General features: G+C 45.1%; 1 protein-coding gene across 1 annotated transcript in view; it reads right to left on the bottom strand.

Annotated features, from left to right (window-relative positions):
* The window catches only part of LOC126417123 (potassium channel subfamily K member 13-like), a 487391-nt gene that overhangs the window by 123769 nt on the left and 336879 nt on the right, over positions 1-26743 (bottom strand). The window contains exon 2 of the mRNA XM_050085019.1: positions 15973-16201. Coding sequence (XP_049940976.1) covers positions 15973-16201 — 229 coding nt within the window. The remainder of the gene's footprint in view (positions 1-15972; positions 16202-26743) is intronic.

The raw sequence follows: 26743 nt of genomic DNA, 5'->3' as shown, positions 1-26743 counted from the left end.
GAAACGGAGGACCTGAGCTAAAAATTAAATGGCCTTCGCCATATCGCTACGACGTATAAAAAGTAAAACGCCATAGAGAAACGCCGTAGAGAAACGGAGGACCTGAGCTAAAAATTAAATGGCCTTCGCCATATCGCTACGACGTATAAAAAGTGAAACGCGATCGACAGCCCGCGCGTCGTTCATTAAAACGTCCGATAATTCAGACGGCAAACACAAACGGGAACGTAGATGGGTACAAAAAGGCCATTCCGTCAGGAAATGGCGGACTATCAAAGGTTGAGCGCAGTGAGTAGAAAGTGGTGGGGGAGCACCACTTAAGTAATGGCGATGGCTAAAAGACAGTGCCCGACACGCAATCTAGCTAAAATGATCTCCTCACGGCGAGTGGGCCGACAGGGGGTCGTCCAAGCCGCTCGGAGAGGCTTAATAACCCGGAGTTTATTGCCATGAAGGGAGAACCAGTGGTGATGCCAAGGTGAGGCCACTTGCTGACAGACGGCAACGCAGACATTATTGGTGGCAATGACAGAGCTAGCGTGCTGAGGTTCGAGGACTGCAGCCTTGGCAGCAACGTCAGCGGCCTCCTTTCCTGTCACACCAGCGTGGCCAGGAACCTACTTAAACATCACAGTGCTGCATCAAGAGTGAGCAAGTGACAGCTCTCCTGGACCCGTCACACAAAGAGATTAACGGTGTACAGCACACAGAGCAGCAGATGACGCAATTGAAAAGTAACTGAAAAGCTTGTATCACCGGATGTACAGCGTGGCCTGATACAGGGCGAAGAGCTCTGCTGTAAATACCGAGCAGTGTACCTGAAGCCGATACCAGAAAACGATGGATGTGTGTCATGTCCTTAGGTTAGTTAGGTTTAAGTATTTCTAAGTTCTAGGAGACTGATGACCTCAGATGTTAAGTCCCACAGTGCTCAGTGTCATTTGAACCAGAAAACGTCGGTGCCAATGACGAAGGCACAGAATACGCCACGGTCAGTCCGAGAGCCAATAGTGTGCACAAAGGTACAATCGCGAACTTCCGTGCGAAGGTCGTGAAACTAAAGGCGGCAGAGCGAGGGTGGAGCAGTGTCCTTAGGAAGCGAATGAATGCGAAGGTGAACACGGGCCGCAGCACGAAGGCAAGGTGGTGTAGGGTTTACACCCACCGGGAAAGTTGCAGGTAGGCGTGAAGTTAAGCTGGCGGAGCAAGAGCCGAACGCGCCCCTGACTGGCGACCAAAGGAGTCATCCAAGAAGGAGGCACAGGATTGGTGGCCACGCATTGCAGACAAACGGCATGCACACCGTTTGAGGAGAAAGTCACAGCGGTAGTACAGCGATAGTTCGCCAACTTTTGCACACAGACCCTCAACGGGGCTAGTGTAAAAGGCGCCAGTGGCCAAACGAATGCCACGATGAGGGATAGTTGTAAGGTGTCAGGCAAATCCAACACCTTCCATGAAAACCCTGACATGGTAAGCAAATCCAGTAATATGTCACATAGCTCCGAATAAATCGTGACATTAAATTAACCAAAGTAATACGAGTAACGAGTGAGCAAATGGAATACCACAGGCTAACACAAGAATGCCTAAATGCATGTCGTACCTTCCCACTGTGAGACAGACGCAGTTCCGAGGGGAGAAACGAGAACAGAAGCCGAGAGCAGAATCGTGTTGAGCTTGAAGGCCCTACGATAAGGGACGGACGGACACCCACGTCGCCAGCTAACCGCTAGGACCACACTGCAGCCAAATGTTTTAGCGTGAGACTTTTTCGCGTCTCTGTTACGTCAGGACCACCCCAAGCCCATGTTAAAAGATAGAGCCCTCCAGAAGAACGGTATAGATCTTACGATAACGCTAAAAGGACCACACCAGCTGCAAGTTTTAGCGTGAGACTTTTTTGCGTCTCTGTTACGTTGCAAACTTTAAAAAACATTGCCCCACCACGAAAAGTATAACGTTTCTCATTGGATAGACAGAATTTTTGTAGGCGGAGCTTAAGGTTAACATTGAGACCCTGACTGGTCAAAAAAAAGAAAAGAAAAAGCAACACAGCCAGATTTTTTTTTAAACCAACTTCGGTAAATTGTAGTAAGGAGAAGTTAGGAGAGAGTTGCTTCCGAGACGGTGAGGTGAGCAGAGCTGTGCTACCCGCCGCCCCCTGACGAACACCGACAAGGTAATGAACGCACGCGATGCCGTATTTTTGAGCGCATAAGCCTTCACTCAGAACTGCAGAAGTCTCATCTGTTACATCCCCTTTTTGCGTAATAATAGTGTCGATCGTCAATTAAAGCTCATGGTGTTCACATTTGCCACTTGAAGTAAAAATCTAAAACGCGATGATTTTTCTGTTATATAGTTATTGAGAAGCCACATCAGCCACTGTAATTTACGACAAGTTAGATAAGTAATTAAAGATAATTGAGGGTCATTGTAGACCATTTTGATAGTTTTCCCTTTTGTGAAACTTAATTTAAACCTAGATTATAGACGTGATATGGCATAGGTCATCCTTCGATCCATTGTAGAACTTGGAAACCCATTCAGGGAATATTCGTTCACATTTTTGTTGAACGCAGTCGGTTTTTACCATCCTGTATTAAAACATTTCCTTTTATCAATAGTGCAATTTATAAACAATTTTTTGTGAACAGAATAAAATTTCCAATGGTAAACTTAACTGCTTTTTCGACGTTATTTTACCAGCTAACTAAAAATAGGAAAGCCCTGAACCCCTTCCACTAAATTTAGTTAGTATTAAGATTCTTTTACAGGGAGTGCAGTGGAGCTGACGCTGAAATCATTAAGTATTTGGTTATATCATCGCTAGTCTCACTGAACTCTTCTGAATTCTATATGTCATGTGTGGTCCGGCGTCTCCTTACCACCAACAGGTCCCAGGTTCAAACTAGTCAATTCCCTAAAAAACACGCTCAGAGCGTCGTTGCGCGAAAGTGGTAGGGAGACACGATATAGAACAAACAGACAACACGCAGAATGTTAGATAGTATTGAGATGGCGTAACAGGAACGGATGTGCAGATGCATTAACGAAACGGTCATTGTCTAGTTTCAAACGGACAAGGGACCGATACAAACGAAGAACGGTGGTTCCTCTCCTGTGCTAACCGCTTCATCTCAGAGTAGCACTATCTACGTCCCCATTTATTTGCTGAAAGTATTCCAATCTCTGTCTTCTTGTACAGTTTATGCCCTCTATAGCCCTCTCTAGTACCATGGAAGTCAATCCCTGATGTCTTAACAGATGTCCTATCATCCTGTCCCTTCTTGTCAGTGTTTTCCACATATTCATTTCATCTCCGATTCTGCTCAGAACCTCCTCATTCCTTACCTTATCAGTCCACCCAATATTCAACATTCATCTGTAGCATCACATCTCAGATACTTCGATTCTCTTCTGTTCCGAATTTTTCCACCACGTCTTACTACCATACAATGTTATGCTCCAAATGCACATTCGCAGAAATGTCTTCCTCAAATTAAGGCCTATGTTTGATACACTAGTATACTTCTCTTGGCCAGGAATGCCCTTTTTGCCAGTGGTAGTCTGCTTTTGATGTCCTCCTTTCTCCGTCCGTCATTGGTTGTTTTGCTACCTAGGTAGCAGAATTCCTAAAATTCATCTACTTCGTGATTATCAGTCCTGATGTTAAATTTCTCGCTGCTCTTATTTATGCTATTTCTCATTACTTTTGTCTTTCTTCAATTTACTCTCAATCCATATTCTGTACTCATTAGACTGTTCACTCCATTCAGCGTATCTTGTAATTCTTCTTCACTTTCACTCGGGATAGCAGTGTCATCAACGAATCGTATCATTGACATCATTTCACTTTGGATTTTAACTCCACTCCTGAATCTTTATTTTATTTCCATCATTGCTTCTTCGATGTACAGATTGAACAGTGCAAACGAAAGACTACCTTCCTGCCTTACACCCTTTTTAATATGAGATCTTCGTTCTGGCTCGTCCACTCTTATTGTTCCTCTTGGCTCTTGTACATATTTTATATTACCCGTCTCCCCCTATAGTTTACCCATATTTTCCTCAGAATTTCAAACATCTTGAACCATTGTACATTGAAGAACGCCTTTTCCACGTCGACAAATCCTATGAACGTATCTTGTTTTTTTCTTTAGTCTTGCTTCCATTATCAACAGCAAAGTCAGAACTATCTCTCTAGCGCCTTAAACCTTTCCTAAAGCGAAACTGATCGTCATCTAACACGTCCTCAGTTTTCTTTGCTATTCTTGAGGATGTGAATACATATAAATCACTCATCTTTCCAGTGGTATCGAGAATTAAAACTGTGGCAATTCTCGTGGACATACCTTTGCAAAGGATCGATTGAAGATGGATTTAGGCATCTGTGGTTTCGTTTTGCTACCCATAGTGTCAGTCACTGTGTCATGCATCACCTGTGGACCAGAGGGCCTGACATAGCAGCTCGTGCCTACCTGGACACGTCGATAGGCTTTGCTAAGAGCGCACCCGCCGCAGTGTCGAGGTACCCACAAGTGGGTGATTAATTCTCTTTCCTCGCCTCAAGTTTCTTAGTTGTTGAACGCAATAACACTAAGAATAAAGATGATCGAACGAATAATTCATGTCAGGCTGGTATAGTAGCTGGAGTCTTGCAATATACATGGTGGTCGATTGATCGTGACCGGGTCTAATACACACCTGGAAATGGAAAAAAGAACACATTGACACCGGTGTGTCAGACCCACCATACTTGCTCCGGACACTGCGAGAGGGCTGTACAAGCAATGATCACACGCACGGCACAGCGGACACACCAGGAACCGCGGTGTGGGCCGTCGAATGGCGCTAGCTGCGCAGCATTTGTGCACCGCCGCCGTCAGTGTCAGCCAGTTTGCCGTGGCATACGGAGCTTCATCGCAGTCTTTAACACTGGTAGCATGCCGCGACAAAGTGGACGTGAACCGTATGTGCAGTTGACGGACTTTGAGCGAGGGCGTATAGTGGGCATGTGGGAGGCCGGGTGGACGTACCGCCGAATTGCTCAACACGTGGGGCGTGAGGTCTCCACAATACATCGATGTTGTCGCCAGTGGTCGGCGGAAGGTGCACGTGCCCGTCGACCTGGGACCGGACCGCAGCGACGCACGGATGCACGCCAAGACCGTAGGATCCTACGCAGTGCCGTAGGGGACCGCACCGCCACTTCCCAGCAAATTAGGGACACTGTTGCTCCTGGGGTATCGGCGAGGACCATTCGCAACCGTCTCCATGAAGCTGGGCTACGGTCCCGCACACCGTTAGACCGTCTTCCGCTCACGCCCCGTGCAGCCCGCCTCCAGTGGTGTCGCGACAGGCGTGAATGGAGGGACGAATGGAGACGTGTCGTCTTCAGCGATGAGAGTCGCTTCTGCCTTGGTGCCAATGATGGTCGTATGCGTGTTTGGCGCCGTGCAGGTGAGCGCCACAATCAGGACTGCATACGACCGAGGCACACAGGGCCAACACCCGGCATCATGGTGTGGGGAACGATCTCCTACACTGGCCGTACACCACTGGTGATCGTCGAGGGGACACTGAATAGTGCACGGTACATCCAAACCGTCATCGAACCCATCGTTCTACCATTCCTAGACCGGCAAGGGAACTTGCTGTTCCAACAGGACAATGCACGTCCGCATGTCTCCCGTGCCACCCAACGTGCTCTAGAAGGTGTAAGTCAACTACCCTGGCCAGCAAGATCTCCGGATCTGTCCCCCATTGAGCATGTTTGGGACTGGATAAAGCGTCGTCTCACGCGGCCTGCACGTCCAGCACGAACGCTGGTCCAACTGAGGCGCCAGGTGGAAATGGCATGGCAAGCCGTTCCACAGGACTACATCCAGCATCTCTACGATCGTCTCCATGGGAGAATAGCAGCCTGCATTGCTGCGAAAGGTGGATATACACTGTACTAGTGCCGACATTGTGCATGCTCTGTTGCCTGTGTCTATGTGCCTGTGGTTCTGTCAGTGTGATCATGTGATGTATCTGACCCCAGGAATGTGTCAATAAAGTTTCCCCTTCCTGGGACAATGAATTCACGGTGTTCTTATTTCAATTTCCAGGAGTGTATCTTACGAAATAAGCGTCAAACGAAAAAACTACAAAGAACGAAACTTGTCTAGCTTGAAGGGGGAAACCAGATGGCGCTCTGGTTGGCCCGCTAGATGGCGCTGTCATAAGTCAAACGGATATCAACTGCGTTTTTTTAATTACGAACCCCCATTTTTTATTAAATATTCGTGTAGTACGTTTAGAAATAAGAGTTAGTTGGATCATTTTTTTCGCTTTGTGATAGATGGCGCTGGAATAGTCAGAAACATATGGCTCACAATTTTAGACGAACAGTTGATAACAGGTAGGTTCTTTAAATTAAAATACAGAACGTAGGTACGTTTGAACTTTTTATTTCAGCTGTTCCAATGTGATACATGCACCTTTGTGACCTTATCATTTCTAAGAACGCATGCCGTTACAGCCTGATTACCTGCAAATACGACATTAATGCAATAAATGCTTAAAATTATGTCCGTCAACCTCAATGCATTTGGCAATACGTGTAACGACATTCCTCACAACAGCGAGTAGTTCGCCTTCCGTAATGTTCGCACATGCATTGACAATGCGCTGACGCATGTTGTCAGGCATTGTCCGTGGATCGCGATAGCAAATATCCTTCAACTTTCCCCACAGGAAGAAATCCGTGGACGTCAGATCCGGTGAACGTGCGGGCCATGGTATGCTGCTTCGACGACCAATCCACCTGTCATGAAATATGCTATTCAATACCGCTTCAACCACACGCGAGCTATGTGCCGGACATCCATCATGTTGGAAGTACATCGCCATTCTGTCATGCAGTGAAACATCTTGTAGTAACATCGGTAGAACATTACGTAGGAAATCAGCATATCGCAGGTTCGAATCCTGCCTCGGGCATGGATGTTTGTGATGTCCTTAGGTTAGTTAGGTTTAACTAGTTCTAAGTTCTAGGGGACTAATGACATCAGAAGTTGAGTCCCATAGTGCTCAGAGCCATTTTTTTGAAATCAGCATACATTGCACCATTTAGATTGCCATCGTCAAATTGGGGGCCAATTATCCTTGCCCCCATAATGCCGCACCATACATTAACCCGCCAAGGTCGCTGATGTTCCACTTGTCGCAGCCATTGTGGATTTTCCGTTGCCCAATAGTGCATATTATGCCAGTTTGCGTTACCGCTGTTGGTGAATGACGCTTCGTCGCTAAATAGAACGCGTGCAAAAAATCTGTCATCGTCCCGTAATTTCACTTGAGCCCACTGTCGAACTGTACACGACGTTCAAAGTCGTCGCCATGCAATTCCTGGTGCATAGAAATGCGGTACGGTTGCAATCGCTGTTGATGTAGCTTTCTCAACACCGACGTTTTTGAGATTCCCGATTCTCACGCAATTTGTCTGCTACTGATGTTTAGATTAGCCGCGACAACAGCTAAAACACCTACTGGGGCATCATCATTTGTTGCAGGTCGTGGTTGACATTTCACATGTGGCTGAACACTTACTGTTTCCATAAATGACGTAACTATCCGGCGAACGGTCCGGACATTTGGATGATGGGGTCCAGTATACCGAGCAGCATACATAGCACACGCCCGTTGGGCATTTTGATCACAATAGCCATACATCAACACGATATCGGGTCGAGTCGGAAAAAAAATTATTTTTAATTTTTTTGTTATTTAAACTACAAATAAAGTGAAAAATTCTCGAAAATCTGAGTTTATTAATATTTTCGTTAAAGTAAAGAAAAGGGAAGGCAAAAGAAAATCCGGGACTATAAATCAATTTTCCAAGATAGGATTGTAAGGCTTACATGAGAACCTCATTTACGAAATTAGATGCATGTATTATTTTACAGTTGATAACTTACAAAAATGGTTCAAATGGCTCTGAGCACTATGGGACTCCACTGCCGAGGTCATTAGTCCCCTAGAACTTAGAACTAGTTAAACCTAACTAACCTAAGGACATCACAAACATCCATGCCCGAGGCAGGATTCGAACCTGCGACCGTAGCGGTCTTGCGGTTCCAGACTGCAGCGCCTTTAACCGCACGGCCACTTCGTCCGGCTTGATAACTTACACGAAATGGGCTGATACTCATCGTAAAAACACGGAAAACAGTTATGCTTCCCGCACCTTGCACACGTTACAGAAGCCGCACTTTCACTATTACATGGTTGGTTTAAAATTTCTATAGAGATACAGACTTGGTTTACATTCATAGAAGGTTCTCCGTCATCACACAGCTTGGCAGGAAACAATGCGTAACGCATCGTTTCGGCAAATATTCGCTATTATAGCTGGTGATATACGCTACAATTTATTTTGATACGCCCTTCTCGGGGTGAGATTTCTTTTGTCACTCGATTAGAGCCGTTTTGAAGCTTCTTGATCGAATTGTTTATCTGACGATTAAAATAAACATCTCATAAATCGACTGGCGAAGTGCATTTGGGATGACTGCCAGATGAGTATCCTCCTTCGTCGTGAAAAATCTAGACGTGTAATTGTGCATTTTTTTTGTATTCCCCACCCTTAAATCAGCAGAAGAAATTTGTTCTCCTGCATGGAGGGCTTCATCACATGAGTGAGAAAATTCATTTCGTGACTTTTATGAAAATATTACTAAAAGTGGAGTGTTGAGCTTTATCTCCCATTATTTGCAATGCAAGTAACTGGGGCTTCATCACAAAAATCAAAAAAATTCTTTTCATAACTTCTATGAACCATGGACCTTGCCGTTGGCTGGGTAGCCTGTGTACCTCAACGATACAGCTATTTGTAACACAGGGGCAACCACAAAGAAGAGGTCTCTGTTGAGTGGCCAGACAAAGGTCTGGTTCCTGAAGAGCCTTTCCAGAAGTTGCATAGGCAACGGTCTGGATGATTGACTGATTTGACCTTGTAACATCAACCAAAGCAGCCTCGCCTTGATAGTACTGCGAACGCTGTAAGCAAGGGGAAACCACAGCTGTAATTTTTCCGGGAAGGCATGCATCTCTACTGTATGGTAACTACAAAAGGATGTAGATTGCAGTAGTTACACGGAGATGAAGAGGCTTGCACAGGTTAGAGTAGCATGGATAGCTACATCAGACCAGTCTTTGGACTGAAGATCACAACAACATGAAAATATCAATAAACCCCGCTTGTTCTACAATGTTTCGATTTATTTCCAATGTCAGTAACGGAAAAACTTGAAAATAAAAAAAAAATGTGCGTAGGTGATAGACCCCACAATCCATTCTCTACTCTTTCCGCTGCGCCAAACTGTCCCCAAGCTGCAGTAACTTAAATACACTCCTGGAAATGGAAAAAAGAACACATTGACACCGGTGTGTCAGACCAACCATACTTGCTCCGGACACTGCGAGAGGGCTGTACAAGCAATGATCACACGCACGGCACAGCGGACACACCAGGAACCGCGGTGTTGGCCGTCGAATGGCGCTAGCTGCGCAGCATTTGTGCACCGCCGCCGTCAGTGTCAGCCAGTTTGCCGTGGCATACGGAGCTCCATCGCAGTCTTTAACACTGGTAGCATGCCGCGACAGCGTGGACGTGAACCGTATGTGCAGTTGACGGACTTTGAGCGAGGGCGTATAGTGGGCATGCGGGAGGCCGGGTGGACGTACCGCCGAATTGCTCAACACGTGGGGCGTGGGGTCTCCACAGTACATCGATGTTGTCGCCAGTGGTCGGCGGAAGGTGCACGTGCCCGTCGACCTGGGACCGGACCGCAGCGACGCACGGATGCACGCCAAGACCGTAGGATCCTACGCAGTGCCGTAGGGGACCGCACCGCCACTTCCCAGCAAATTAGGGACACTGTTGCTCCTGGGGTATCGGCGAGGACCATTCGCAACCGTCTCCATGAAGCTGGGCTACGGTCCCGCACACCGTTAGGCCGTCTTCCGCTCACGCCCCAACATCGTGCAGCCCGCCTCCAGTGGTGTCGCGACAGGCGTGAATGGAGGGACGAATGGAGACGTGTCGTCTTCAGCGATGAGAGTCGCTTCTGCCTTGGTGCCAATGATGGTCGTATGCGTGTTTGGCGCCGTGCAGGTGAGCGCCACAATCAGGACTGCATACGACCGAGGCACAAAGGGCCGACACCCGGCATCATGGTGTGGGGAGCGATCTCCTACACTGGCCGTACACCACTGGTGATCGTCGAGGGGACACTGAATAGTGCACGGTACATCCAAACCGTCATCGAACCCATCGTTCTACCATTCCTAGACCGGCAAGGGAACTTGCTGTTCCAACAGGACAATGCACGTCCGCATGTATCCCGTGCCACCCAACGTGCTCTAGAAGGTGTAAGTCAACTACCCTGGCCAGCAAGATCTCCGGATCTGTCCCCCATTGAGCATGTTTGGGACTGGATGAAGCGTCGTCTCACGCGGTCTACACGTCCAGCACGAACGCTGGTCCAACTGAGGCGCCAGGTGGAAATGGCATGGCAAGCCGTTCCACAGGACTACATCCAGCATCTCTACGATCGTCTCCATGGGAGAATAGCAGCCTGCATTGCTGCGAAAGGAGGATATACACTGTACTAGTGCCGACATTGTGCATGCTCTGGTGCCTGTATCTATGTGCCTGTGGTTCTGTCAGTGTGATCATGTGATGTATCTGACGCCAGGAATGTGTCAATAAAGTTTCCCCTTCCTGGGACAATGAATTCACGGTGTTCTTATTTCAATTTCCAGGAGTGTAGCTAACACCTCGCCCGACCAGCGCCATGCTGTCTTTTTCTGGGAGCTTTGCAAGCTAGCCAAGTATTGCCTTTCCCGTAAACTTGAACGAAATTGGTGGTGACGAGTAGGCAGGCCGCCCTCGCAGGTAAGGGAAGTGTATAAGCAGAGCAGACATGAACGCGAATTATTCGTACCGACTAAGTAGGCAAATGGGAAATCACTGATATAAGCAACTTTGACAGGGGGCAAACTGTCATTGCCCTGCGACTGGGGACGGGCATCTCGGAATTGGTGAAGCTGGTTGGCTCTTTACGTGCAAAAGTTGTGAGGATCTACGAAATCCGATTGAAAAATAGCGAAACCACGGGTAGGCTACAACATCTTGTATATGCACACGCCTCATCACAGACTCTGGAGAATGGAGGCTTTCCCGCTCTGTAAAGCACGATAGGGCTATCTGTGGCAGATCTGATGACAGAGCGACATTCTGGTACAGGCTCAAGGTATTCGGAGGCACACCGTTCAACCCATATTGCAGAATATGAGACTCCGGAACAGACGATCCGTATATGTTCCCATGTTGACGAAACTACATTGCCAATTACATTTGCAATTGGCACGGGGTCAGCAAAATTTCACTGTGAGTCAGTGGAAACACGGTGCCTGGCCAGATAATTTACTTTCTTGTTACATTAGCTCTATAAATGCGTCCAGATACGCCGCCGTCCAGGTAAACACCTGCTGCATAGTAACATTGGAACACAGATGCGTTGTTCAGTGTTATGGTATGCTAAGCCTCCAGGGGGCTTGTGGAATTCTAAAGCAACATAGCAGCTATGGGGTATGTGAACATTATCGCAGGCCACCTGCATCCAATCATATATGATGTCTTTCCCTATGGCCATGACATCATCCAGTAAGATAACAGTCTGTGTCTTAAGGCCACAATCGTGCTTCAGTGGTTTGATGTGCGTGACAGTCGGCATCTACGAGAAATAAGGGCGCTGCAACGACATTCTGACATCATACTAGTTACCTTGTCCGCCACTGTTTGGCTCCATGCAGGGCCCACATGAAATGAATATATCAACGAAAAGGCATCTATCCACTGTAGATCTCAACTTTGTCGTGTGCTATTGATCGATAACATGCAAGCATTTTAGCGAGCCATTAAGTATTATTAAACTCTTCTGGAACAATCACTGGAGAAGGCTGCTGACACTCGTAAGACCAGCAGTGTCACATGCTGTGGCGTATGCACCATGGCCTGTCTTTCTTGTGAACTGACGTCAATGCCTTGGACACCAAAATCTCCCGATAGGAACCGACTGAACACACCTGGGAGGCTATACGGTGCCAGCTCAGCGTCCGCAAACCACCGGCTCTTAATTTACCGAAATTACGTGGTCTGTGCGTTGGCATCTAGTGCCACATAGCTGTGGAAACTTTCCAAGGACTTATCGAATACATTTCACGCAGTATCGTTTCGCTATTGAGTCCCAAAGGTGAGCCAACACGCTGTGAAATATATGGTCATAATGTTTCGGCTGATCAGTGTGTATATACATATACAGGGTGGTCCATTAATAGTGACCGGGCCAAATATCTCACGAAATAAGCATCAAACGAAAAAACTACAAAGTCCGAAACTCGTCTAGCTTGAAGGGGGAAACCAGATGGCGCTATCGTGGCCCGCTAAATGGCGCAGCCATAGGTCAAACGGATATCAACTGCGTTTTTTGTAAATAGGAACCCAAATTTTTATTACATATTCATGTAGCACGTAAAGAAATATGAATGTTTTAGTTGGACCACTTTTTTCGCTTTGTGGTAGATGGCGCTGTAATAGTCACAAACGTATAAGTACGTGGTATCACGTAACATTCCGCCAGTGCGGACGGCATTTGCTTCGTGATACATTACCCGTGTTAAAATGGACCGCTTACCAATTGCGGAATATACGGCGGACATGCTGCCGCCGTCAACCCCCGTCCACCTTCTCCAGTTTGCCGATGACCACGCCTTCCATGCCCTTGCCCCCACCTTGCAGTGCTCCCAACACCTTCCTCAATCCCATCTTGACCAGTTCACCGCTTGGTGCAACCAATGGTTGCTCAAGGTCAATCCCTCCAAAACCCAAGCGATCATTGTAGGCAAAACCACCGCTTCCTTCCGCCTCCTTGATTCCTATCTCACCATCTATGGCCGTCCTATCGCCCTCACCCCCACCCTTAAGTACCTTGGCGTCACCCTCGACCGTCGCCTCTCCTGGACCCTCCATCTCCGGACAATCCAAGCAAAGGCACGCTCCCGACTCCGTCTCCTCAAGCTCCTTTCTGGCCGTACGTGGGGTCTGGACCCCTCCATCCATCCTCCACACCTATAAATCCCTCATCCGCCCTATCCTTTGTTATGCCCATCCGTCCTGGATCTCATCCCCCCTACCTTTTATAAATCCCTTCAAATCCTTGAACGCCATGCTCTCCACCTCGCCTATCGCATCCGTCTCCCCTCCCCCATGCGGATCCTGTACGATCTCATTCCGTTCCCCCTTTTCCTTGAAAGGATATGGATCCTGTACACCTCCCGTAAACTCGATCCTCCTCACCCGCTTGTATCGCTCATCCTCTCCCACCCCCCACCCCCCGCTGCCGCGCCTGTATTCCCACGTCCCACCCGGTCTCCATCACTCCACCCTCCTTACCCTCTCCCAAGGTGGCTTCCGCCAGCTCCCCCCTCCTGATGATGTCCTCCTCCCCTCCATGTACCCCTCCTATCAACTTTGATCCTCCCCCCACTTCCTGTGTCTTTTCCATTAGGCACCCTCCCTCCCTTCTCTCTCCTTTTCCCCCCATCCCCTTCCTCCACCCCTCTTCCCCCGGGCTTCCCCTCCCCCTTCCTCCCTTCCCCCTATCTCCCCTGCCCGTGGAATCTCTGCTCTCCACTCTCCCTCTCCACCCCCCCCTCCTCCTCTCTTGGCAGGTCCCCGGACTCGTACACGCTCAGTGGACTTTCGCACGCCGGAAATCATCGCCGTTAATGTCTCGTGTGTGTGCCTTCGTTTTGTGTTTAGTGTTCTTTCGCCGTCACGCCACCACTGTTTCACGTGTGCCATCGCAGTTATCCGTGTTATGTGCGCCGTGTCAATAAGTGTTAGGGTTTTTTCTCGTCCAGCGTGAACGGCTTCCTGTTTATTGTTTTTCGTATCTACATTTTTGCCTGCCGTTTTTATTGTATTATCTGTGCCACCTATATGTCATATTATTGTACCACTCAAGGCTGAAGAGTAGCGTAATATGCTGCTGACAGCCCGCCTTAAATGAGGTGATTAAAATTACAATAAAGAAAACAAAATAAAAAGGGAAAAGGTGATATCGTGTTGATGTATGGCTACTGTGATCAAAATGCCCAACGGGCGTTTGCTATATATGCTGCTTGGCATCCTGGACGACATCATCCAAGTGTCCGGACCGTTCGCCGGATAGTTACGTTATTTAAGGAAACGGGAAGTGTTCAGCCACATGTGAAACGTCAACCACGACCTGCAACAAATGATGATGCGCTAGTTGGTGCTTTAGCTGCTGTCGCGACTAATCCGCACATCAGTAACATACTGCACGAGGTTCGGGAATCTCAAAAACGTCGGTGTTGAGAATGCTACATCAACATCGATTGCAACCGTACTATATTTCTATACACCAGGAATTGCATGGCGACGACTTTGAACGTCGTGTACAGTTCTGACACTGGGCACAATAGAAATTACGGGACGCCGACAGATTTTTTTGCGCGCGTTCTAGTTAGCGACGAAGCGTCATTCCCCATCAGCGGTAACGTAAACCGGTATAATATGCACTAGTGGGCAATGGAAAATCCACGATGGGTGGGTCAAGTGGAACATCAGCGACCTCGTCGGGTTAATGTATGGTGCGGCATTATGGGAGGAAGGATAATTGACCCCCATTTAATCGATGGCAATCTAAATGGTGCAATGTATGCTGATTTCCTACGTAATGTTCTACCGATGTTACTACAAGATGTTTCACTGAATAACAGAACGGCGATGTACTTCCAACATGATGGATGTCCGGCACATATCTCGCGTGCGGTAGATGCGGTATTGAATAGCATAATATTTCATGACAGGTGGATTGGTTGTCGAAGCACCACACCATGGCCCGCACGTTCACCGGATCTGACGTCCACGGATTTCTTCCTGTGGCGAAAGTTGAAGGATATTTGCTATCGTGATCCACCGACAACGCCTGACAACATGCGTCAGCGCATTGTCAATGCATGTGCGAACATTACGGAAGGCGAACTACTCGCTGTTGAGGGGAATGTCGTTATACGTACTGCCAAATGCATTGAGGTTGACGGACATCACTTTGAGCATTTATTGCATTAATGTGGTATTTGCAGTTAATCACGGTGTAACAGCATGCGTTCTCAGAAATGATAAGTTCACGAAGGTACATGTATCACATTGGAACAACCGAAATGGAATGTTCAAACGTAAGTACGTTCTGTATTTTAATTTAAAACACCTACCTGTTACCAACTGTTCGTCTAAACTTGCGAGCCATATGTTTGTGACTATTACAGCGCCATCTATCACAAAGCGAAAAAAGTGGTCCATCTAAAACATTCATATTTCTTTACGTACTACAAGCATATGTGATAAAAGAATGGGGGTTCCTATTTAAGAAAAGGCAGTTGATATCCGTTTGACCTATATCAGCTCCATCTATCGGCCAACCATAGCGCCATCTGGTTTCTCCGTTGAAGCTAGACAAGTTTCGTTCTTTGTAGTTTTTTCGTTTGACGTTTATTTCGTGAGATATTAGGCCCGGTGACGATCAATGGACCACCTTGTGCAAGTGCAGGTGACGAATTACGTTTGGTTTGTGGGGCGCTCAACTGCACGGTCATGTGCGCCGCTACAAAGTCCCAATCTTTGCACAATGTAATTTTTTCGCAGTTTCATGTAGCCACTGTCACGAATGATGATGATGAAATGATGAGGAATATATAAACACCCAGTGCCCGGGCAGCGAAAATCCCAACCCGGCCGGGAATCGAGCGCGTGACCCCGCGATCCAGAGGCAGCGACGCTAGCCACTAGACCACGAGCTGCGGACAGCGCGAGTGTTAGCTGGTGGTGTATACCTGGTGGCGGCCATGGTGGCGCCCGAGATCCTGCGCTGGGCGAGCCGGCCGGCGGCGACGCGCCTGCGCAGTCGGCGCAGGTGGAGCGCGCGCAGCCCGCACGCGAGCAGGGTGATGATGCGCTCCAGGAACAGGTTGAAGAAGAGGATGCCGCCCGAGCAGCCCAGGAAGCCGTACAGGATCACCACCGCCTTGCCCGCCGTCGTCTGCGGCGTCGTATTCCCGTAGCCTGCCACACACACCAGACACACGTCCCTGTCAGTACTAATACACTGGGACACGTGACGCTCACATGCAACAGAACGGTCACACAACAGTCGGTACAGCAGAAGCCTCTCCATGTTACTGCTCCTTGAAACCTGAGTGTGCACGTCCTCGGAGCAGCACGTAATGCCTGAATAACAGCGTTACCACTTGTCGTCTTTGGCGTACTCCACGTGCGAACCGCGTTATTGCAGTGAACGGGCCATGCTCGCTGTAGCCTACCTTTTTAAATTCTTCGCAGACAAAGGAAAGTGGAGCATCAGCCAGCCTGAAAAATCCTTCAAGCAGGATAGTTATTACCTTCCTGACGCCGTTGTTGCGTCTTTTTTCCTACAGCCTGCAAGTAGTTAGTTGACCATAACTATGTATCTCTGCGAAAAAAAAAACCACTTCAAACGTGTACCAGGATCAACTTAGTCACACACTAACACACACACACACACACACACACACACACACACAAACTGCCTCTCCGTTAAACTAACACCAAAACTTGCAATACTTGAATTAACTGTACTGCACTGTCTTCCACAAAACTAGGAAAAGAACATTTTCGTTTACCTGTGTCCTTGACTGAAGCACGTTTATAAATTCCATGTATATGTTGAGACAGATTTCTTCCTTATTTATGCACGTAAGAACTGCTATCGAAACCATGGCATCTGCGCGCTTAATTGAATAGGCCAATGTGGCATTTGTCAACTCCACGATAAGAAGATCGTCGCAACCTGAGTTGAACATATAGACAAGATTAATGTATTATCGAATACGCATCAAAACCAAAGAAAAAAAAACCAAAGGAAAAAAAAACAAGACCAGTTTCTGACTGAACGGAGGCAGAGCGTAAGCTGTCTGTATTTTGTGACAGGTTATGGGCAAATTTCTGAGCATAAAAAAACTTTTCTTAATTGGATCCATTGCTCTAAAAAAAGACTCGAAGATGTTAGTGATGATTATGTTTAGTAGTGGTCTATATTTCGGAGACAGACTTTTGCTATATGACTGCCCGCCCGCCTAGCCGTGCAGTCTAACGCGCTGCTTCCCGAGAGGGAAGGCATGCCGGTCCACAGCACGAATCCGCCCGGCTGATTAGTGTCGAGGTCCGTCGTGCCGGCCAGCCTGTGGATGGTTTATAAGGCGGTTTTCCATCTGCTTCGGCGAATGCGGGCTGGTTACCCTTATTACTACACTATGTCGGCGATTGTTGCGCAAACACTGTCTCCACATACGTGTACACCATCATTACTCTACCACTCAAGCATTTGATGTTACACTCGTCTGGTATGAGACATTGCCTGGCGGGGGGGGGGGGGGGGGGGGAGGGGCTTCGGGGAGGGAGGGGGGGTCCACTGCGGACCGAACCGCACAATCACCCTGGGTTCGGTGTGGGGCGGCGGTAGGGTGGGTGGACTGCAGTGGCCTGTTGTGGGGTTGTGAACCACTGAGGGCTACGACGGGACGAAGCCTCTCCGTTGTTTCTACGTCCCTATTCATATACACATGTGAATTGCATAAGAAACAAAACTATATCTTATACGCAAATGGTGAAGCAAAAGACGCTTACATACAGAAAAGACTTCGACAGTACTTGTAACCAGAGTTGTTCAACCCGAATATCGACAAAGGCATTGAGGAATGCAATGAGGATACAGATGGGATAAATTTAATGGAATGAAAATCAAGTGATAAGGCTTTTTGGCAACATAACTGTTAGTCAGGGCCACGAAGGAAAAATGAAAAAAATAAAGTTAGTAAGGATGAAGAAGATCCTGAAACACAAGTATAACATTAAAATGACGGCAGTTATGACATGTCGTGGCCAACATACCACAGTACACGTTACAATTAATGGTATACCGCAGTCACGGTACGGTGCGTGCTGACTGTGCCTTGTACCTCTATTATCCATTGTCCTTTATGTCCCATTCGCCATCAGAGAGAGGGAAAAACGACTTTCTATATGCCTCCGTATGAACAATGATTTATCTTTGTGGTGCTTACACGCAATGTACGTTGGCGGTAGCAGATTCGTTCTGCAGTCTGCTTCAAATGCTGGTTCTCTATATTTCCTCTACAGTTATAGCGTCGTCATTCCAATACATAATAATAATAATATTTTTTGCAAGTGAAGTGAGTCGTACAGAAACTATAAAAATGGTCTGTGACCATGAAATGCTTAAAGACAGTGTTTTATGCGAACAATTACCAAGATCAATAGTTTAAAAAACAAAGACGGTAATGGTGTATTGAAAAATAAACGATATCATTGCACTCATAAGTGTTCATCTGCGGTCTTCAAACGATTTATATACGTAGAGGATCTCTCGTCCCCCGCCTCCACCACCCCCCCCCCCCCCCCCCCCGCCATCTCTCTCTGTAGTTGTTTCCGAAGCGTTATTACGTATGCCGCTTTTCCATGTCCGTAATGTAATGCAATTTAATGAGTTGATGTCAAATAGATACTAAGTTAAGTTTGAGTTGAATTTTATTTACAGACTTTGTAAACTTATGTCAAATAATACCAATTTTCAGAATTTAGCATTTTCAGCAGCGGAGCGAAGACATTTAAAATTTGCCTTATTGTTTTACAGGTGCGTTACTATCAGCGAAGACTAGTTAATAATTTTTCTTCTGGCAAAGCTGGAACCTGCCCCAGGTAGTGCAATGACGAATTTGCCACTCATTATAAGGTATTGTATGGAATTAGGCCCTGGCCTGTTTTAAGTCTAAAGCAGCACGACTTTCGTTACAAAGAGCTATATTTGACCTAGCACGTTGAAATGCAAAGAGACAGCTAAAAGCATATCTACTTTCACGAATAATTATCAACGTGAATTTGGTTGTGTTTTAATGTGTCCGTAAGACATCAATCGTGTGTGGCTTAGAATTTACAAAGTGTTGCTAGATTGTTTTCATTGTTTTATGAATTGTAGCAATATTACGCTACATGTAGACAATTTCACTGAAATAATAATAGCAACATTTAATTTACATAATAATAACATTTTCGAAGAATATGTAAAGAATAATTCAATGAGAGTAAGGACAGATTAATTAGTGTTCCTCGAAAAGAACGTCGCCTTCCCTTCAGGGAGTCCCATTTGAGTACACGAAGCATCTCCGTAATACTTGCACGTTCATCAAATCTACCGGTAATAAATTTAGCAGCCCGCCTCTAAATTGCCTCGATGTATTCCTTTAATCCGACAAGAGAACAGAAAGGTGTAACAGAAGAATTTACTAAAATTCACCTAAAACGATTCATTAACTTAGATTTCCCTCTTGATGAATTAAGGTAGAACCATCCACTGAAAAGGAAATTACCCAAGAAAGTACGATAGACATGGTGTATGGGCCAGATGATTCTGTTCAACAATTTTGAGACTTAGAGATAAGTTAGGTGGATCTTTTAGATAGGTTAAGCAGACTAGACTTTGTCTTCAGAGCTCCATAACACGGCCGCCGGAAGGAAAACTGGAAGGGCGGTAATCAGGGAGGAAGAGGCAGTAGTAATATATGATGTACATTTTTTTTCTTTTCTTTGCAATTTTTTCAACCAAACTAGCAGCAGTAATTTCTGCAGTGCCGACGAGCCCGAAGAACCGTATCAGCAAAATCACATCACGTTTCGGGTGCTGTGTTGCATAAACCCTCATCATACAGGGTGTTTCAAAAATGACCGGTATATTTGAAACGGCAATAAAAACTAAACGAGCAGCGATAGAAATACACCGTTTGTTGCAATATGCTTGGGACAACAGTACATTTTCAGGCAGACAAACTTTTGAAATTACAGTAGTTACAATTTTCAACAACAGATGGCGCTGCGGTCTGGGAAACTCTATAGTACGATATTTTCCACATATCCACCATGCGTAGCAATAATATGGCGTAGTCTCTGAATGAAATTATCCGAAACCTTTGACAACGTGTCTGGCGGAATGGCTTCACATGCAGATGAGATGTACTGCTTCAGCTGTTCAATTGTTTCTGGATTTGGCGGTACACCTGGTCTTTCAAGTGTCCCCACAGAAAGAAGTCACAGGGGTTCATGTCTGGCGAATAGGGAGGCCAATCCACGCCGCCTCCTGTATGTTTCGGATAGCCCAAAGCAATCACACGATCATCGAAATATTCATTCAGGAAATTAAAGACGTCGGCCGTGCGATGTGGTGTGATGTTACAAAATAGAAGTGATGTTGCTATTCAATGGAAAGTTGGAAATTGAGATTTAACTAACTGTTTTATCAATCACAATTGGCGTAAGAATCATGGATTGACCATTGTCATAAAATATTGCATTATGAGATGTGAATAGTTTTTACTTGCGGTTTCGCGTGGCTTGAGGCAGTCACAACTAGCGTGCTATTGATTAAGAAGTTGCGTTATCGTCTTTCTAATTACTTCATGATCGTAGATACGGTCATACCCGGTTGTGAAGTTATTGTTATGACAAAAAAAAAAATTTCCTAAGGGACCAGAAAGTTCTTAAGGGCGCAAAAACAACTGTAACATCACACAAAAGAGAAATTCAATATTAAAGCTGATGCAAGAAGACGATAAAACAGTTTTCTTTTTATCAATGTAACACGCACATTGGACTGCTGATCTTGGAGTCTGTAATATTAGCAAAATGCATAATTAAAATGAAAATAATACTGAGGAGATAATAGGAATGAGCACTGCTAAATGATTCAGTATTCCCAGAACAAATATTTATTATAACTAAAACATATATCGTACCTTAAGCTTAATACTACAATGACGGTAGATTTTTATGTCCATATCATGTCCATTGAGCGCTCTTTTATATAGCCATTGTCCTCTTGAGTCGCTCGTGCTTCGTCACGGTAAGTTATAACAGTTCTTTACACTTCACTCGAACTTAGACATAACACGTTTTTACACATTTAGTAAAAATTAGATCAGACTGCCACAGATCTGCGTCCGTCTTACTTCAGAAAAACAGTACAAGTCTTCTTAGCGCTCCAGGCTTCATTTGTTCTCCCTCGAACAAAATAGTGAAGGATCGTATATCTATCCGTATTTTTCTGTTTTTATTGCCGCCCAAAGACGACAAATTACATCACTAGAAAATTCCACCGTCGCTATGCGACGCCTCATTATACATTAATCATTATTTACAAACAAGTATTTGAATTCTGGCTGAAAGTATTAACTACTCGTATTTGCTGTTTTAATAAAGTCAAAAATAGCGAATATCACATTGCCTCCCATGAGGAGAGAGGGAATGCCGAAGGATTACCTCGATCCTCATGCCCTCATGAGATATTCGTGATTTTTGGTGTGACATTTACATAATGTTACTGGCGTACAAAGTACATAAATTGAAATCACATTTATAAACATATATCAGATATTTATCATTTTTCAAAATAAAGTTTTCATTCTTTGTTCATCAGTCACTTCATTCCATAATACCAAGATTAACATTTATGTGCATATTTAAGTTTGGTCCCTATTTGCTTATAACAATAAGTGAACGTTCATTTCGCACTTCAGGGGATAGAATTCAGGAATTACTTTCTCTTGAGCTTAACAACTAATACATGAGTACAGTGAGTGCTTATTTTCACTAAACTAGAGTGGACAATGTTCGAGCATCTGTTGACTCATTGTGGTTCAATTACAGTTTAATAACGTAGCACTACACTTCGTGATGCTTTCACTTTCTGTGTTAGCTGTCTACGGCGTTCATCATGCAGTACATCTGTCCTTTCCGCTGTGGTGCCAGGAATTCATGCGGCTTCCCGGGTTTTTATTTACAATATGAAACAGAAGAAGTGGAAAATTATTAGTATAACTTACAACCTATTGGATACATTTGTTAAGGATCGGGACTGGTCTGGAGTTTAGGGTCTTCCTATAGTGCACATTCATTTTCTTTGTCCATCAAGAGACAGGGTTATAATTCATTTTAGCAGTGTTCAGGAGTGCCGGTATTAATGGCTTTAAGGCCTGAGTAATCTAACAATCTACTTCTCACTCATCTTAACTTCAACTCAAGAAAATTGCTTAATTTACATATGAAAATGTAGTCACACAAGTGTACAAATGTCTTTCCTCCAGTATGTACGATTGAAGTCACGGCGGTTAGCAGTTTAAAGTTTGGATTGTTTCGTCACCCACACGTCAGCCACTCACAGCGGCTGCACAGTGTTGCGTGAGCTCCAATACTTAGTATCCGTTCGCGCTAAGGCTGTAACAGAGCTGCTGGTCGTAGATTGCTCCTTTTTTTTTGTGAACTTCGTATCACACGAGTGCATCGATACAAACACCTCGCGCGCGTTTTCCATCGGAGGAGCTGGACACTGACGCTGCCTCCATACTTCTCTGTCAACTGCCTCCCATGAGGCTCACAGGTAAGTGACGACGAATGTTTTAGCTGTCGCTGCACTTAGAACAACACTGAACTTTGCGTTGCACCTGTTGTCGTAGCCTTGACTTCTTTTTACACTTGCAGTACAACACTACCACTAGTATACAGTGAACAGTTATTTTTATTATGCACGTCGCACTTTAGTGTGCATCTTCACACAGCATTCGTGCTTAGTTCCTTCGCCGATAGAGTTCATTTACAAAACAATCAATTTTGCACGTTTCCTCCACTGGTATAGAAAGACTTATATTCTACTATTTACAAAATATCACTTACGAGCTAATATTTACAATTAATGGTGACTCCTTTTGTTAAGTCCAGTGAACAACTGCTTTATGAATGGACTCTTTATATCTCAAGATTTGCTTTCACTAGTGAACCTAAAAATATTCTTTCAAACTTTCTTTTAAGTGCTCATCTCCTCATTATGAAAACTACAGGTTTCGCAACACTCGTTGCATTTATTCTTTAGTGCACTCAAGATCATTTTCTACTGCCACGCAGCATATCTACTACATAACGAGTACGCATTTAACGCTGAATCTTTTTTTTTTTTTTTTTTTTTTTTTTTTATAAATTTGAGGGCAGACTGGATAACAATAGGTCTCCCTCTTCGCTTCATGTACTCAGCAATCGTTCTCTGTTAAAAAAAAATAGGGTAACGCGTGTCTACTATTTTTCGCATGAATGGAATTACCGACAGTTCACTGGGTTTACGCAACCGGTCCATAACAAACATTACCAAAGCTAGCGAAGTTCATCACGCTACGTGTCTCATTTCTCATAAGCACTGCTTTGCCCCGAAGCACACGTGCCTTTTACAAGTCGACCCTTGGTCTGGGTTAATGAACCAGGATCAAAAGGAACGGGCACAAGGAAAATGGATTTCATAAGAGGAGTGTCTTAGGAGACATTTTTGCAATAAAATCTGCATATAAATAAAATTATCTTAATAAACATAGGCACACATATAAACTTCAACCTCCTTCCTTACAGCATGCTTTGCTACTTCTACGTCTTACTCAGGTTATAGTCAATATTAAGTTTAAATATCACTGCATTGCTTGTTCTTTAGATTAGCCTTCAATTAGGGTATTGAATGGACGCTAGATTACACTACAGATCTTCTGAAGATCTTTACTTGGACTTATTTATGATACAGGTGGCTTGCTGTGTGGTTATTTAGTACCTCGATTCTACTGAAATCAATTCGTCAGCTAACATTCCTCATATACTCTTTACATTGGGCTCAGATCACAGGGAAATAGTTTACTTTCATAGCAATTAGTGGCCTCGTGGAGTACTTACGCTACATTATTGATGCTTCATGGTTTGCCTCTATTTGTACTGTGTTTCACCTCACTTAGTTTACTACAGTTTATTGTCTCCTTGCGTGAACACATGTGGGTTACCACTTGTTTTTCCATTTAACAGCACGCTTTAACTGAACTTTAAGCTATTTCTTCTACTCCTGTCCACTGTCTGGACTGTTTGAACATGTACCCTTTTTTTTTAAGCAGGTAATTTGGGCTATTACTACAGAACTTCAAGTACTTACATTACTAAAAATAAATCTATAAATATTCTTGTACCTTGAGAGAAGTGCTTATTTACGCATCCTCCTCCATTTCTCACCTTTACATATTTTATTTAGCTCCGGGCAATCACGTCGCAAGCACTTTTTTTCTTATTACTAACTTAAAATTAAATTGAAATTCTTGGTGCAACCTCAATTTCCTGCTTCAGCTTGTTGAAGAAATATCAGTTCAATGTCCATCACTATAAACAATTTTTTCATACATAGCATTTAATACTTAAAGTTTACATGTAGTAGCCGTTACCATGTAGTCAGTGCGCTGTTAAACACAATACTTATCATTAACAGTTCACACAAGGAAATTTCCAGTACGCAGGGGGCAGGAAACCGAAACAGATTCTATCTGCAGTTGAGGCTGTGTCTGTAAACTAACTCTCTGTTTCAATGGACCAATCGCTCCCGATATGGAGCAACCCTGAATCGGCAATGATAAAACTTTTGAAACAGAAGACACCTGTCTGAAAAGACATGATGACATCACATTGATGTTTGCTCCTGTATCAACAATGGCTGTGACAGGAATGTTAGTAATAGAAATCTTAATCGAAGCCTGGACCTGTTCATCATAAATGTCATTAATGTCTTGAGCTTCTAGGTCAGGTGCAAGGTCATCTCGTAAGTCGGTCTCATGGTCGTACCGTATCGCATTAACATACTCAGAATCAGAGTATTCGTTAGTACCCCCACTCAAAATCCGCAGCGACCTCTTGGAGGCTGAAAGGTGCTGCCTCTAATTTTCCGCAGGATGTTTAACCTGTTTGTCATTCATGGCCTTAAGTGTTTGTTCCGTTTCATATTGGTGCTGGTTATGTGGTACAAATGCCGGTGTAGAGGGGTAAAATCCACTGGGTGCATTCACTTGTGAATAAAATACTTGAGACGTCTGCTGTCGCCCGATCTTTTGGTTGCCGGCAGAATCATTTCCTTGTGAAGGAAAGTTCGCATTTGGTACCGTTTGAAAATTGTTCCGCGGTCCTCTATTCTGTGAAAAGTTGTTCTGATGTGCTGGGTGGCCTCCGCCTTGCCCATGCCACTTGCTATTTTTCGACCTATAACTTTGATTGTACACTGGTCCATTTGAAAAATTACCAATCGTTTGTGGAGAATTTCCATACTGCTCAGGCGCAGAATTAAAGGGTGGGTTTCCGTACTGATGTTGTACCTGGTGGTTGTAAATTGGGTGGTATCTCTGCTGATTACTGTAATTGGTTTTCTGCTTCCGTTTAAAGTTATCGCCGTTTGCGTTTTGATAACCGCTGGCAGGTTGGTAACAGCGGTCGCAGTAGCTCGCTCTCTCCTTGGGCGCATTGTTGTCCGCGTGCGATGCATTCTGCTGGCTGCCAGGGAAGAATTTGCCGCTGCCAACCTTGGAGCGCACATCCTCGCCAATTAAATCTAAGGAATCCAGCACAGAAAGGAATACATCCGTGTCTTCTTCGGACACATTTACTAATTTCTCTCTAATAGACACAGGGAGTTTGCTTTTGAGAATCATAATTACGTCCTTGGAAGAAATCGGAGAATCCCAGAATTTAATTTTTGCTAGATACTTCTCGAAGTATCGCCGGAGATTTCCATGCTTCTCATTGAAAATTTCCGCACCATACACCTCCTTCCTTAATCTTTGCTGTACCCCATTACTCCAAAATTTTGCCAAGAACATTTTCTCAAACTCTTCATAATTCCTACACGTGTCTACCATTTCCGTTCCCCATAATGCTGCATCACCAGAAATAAAGCCAGTGACGAACTGAATACGCTGTCTGTCTGTCCAGCTCCTGGGAAATATGCCGGAAAAATTCTTTAGGAACACGATGGGGTGTATTTCTCGCTTCTGCGGATGAAAAACAGGAAAAGTGCGATGCTTAATCACACTTTCCTCTTGCATTAAACTCACAATTGTGGGCGGATCATTTAGTTTCCCTACTCGGGACTCAACAGGACTGTTGTTTTGCATGTAATCAGGCGGTGAACGATAAGGAGTTGACTGACATTCGTCACCGTCTAAAGAGTTGTTCCCTATAGTTTGCGTATGCGTGTGCGGATTTTCTACCCAGTTTCTCAGCATTCTGACTTCGTCCACTACTTGCTGCTTCCACTCGGGAAGATCCCGTGTAAGTGTCCTCCGAATCTGTCCCAATTCAGAAACTACTGTGTCTCCCGACTTACCAGGAGCAGCTAAGATTTCATAAGTTACATCCTTGACAGTCTCCCTAAGCTCCTCCCTGACCTTCTTTTCGATAAAAATATCTTTACCCTTTATCCATTACGTGTTCCGACAATGCCTCCGCGTGTGCTTTCACGGTGCTCTTAACCTGTTCTTCGATATTGATTGAGTCTATCTGCCTCGACAGATCCTCTACTACACCTTCAATGTCAGATACTGCATTTCTAACTGAGTTTATTTCTTTGGTAGCTGCCTGAATTTTTGTGTTTAATGTTCCAGATACTTCAGCTATTTCACTTTTCACCTGTTTCTGCATTTTCTGAATTTGATCACTGATCTTAGT

Source organism: Schistocerca serialis, chromosome 8, assembly GCF_023864345.2.
Source record: "Schistocerca serialis cubense isolate TAMUIC-IGC-003099 chromosome 8, iqSchSeri2.2, whole genome shotgun sequence".
NCBI classification, from domain to species: Eukaryota; Metazoa; Arthropoda; class Insecta; order Orthoptera; family Acrididae; genus Schistocerca; species Schistocerca serialis.
The sequence above is the reverse complement of the archived record's forward strand: the minus strand, read 5'-3'. Positions and strand labels throughout refer to the sequence as shown.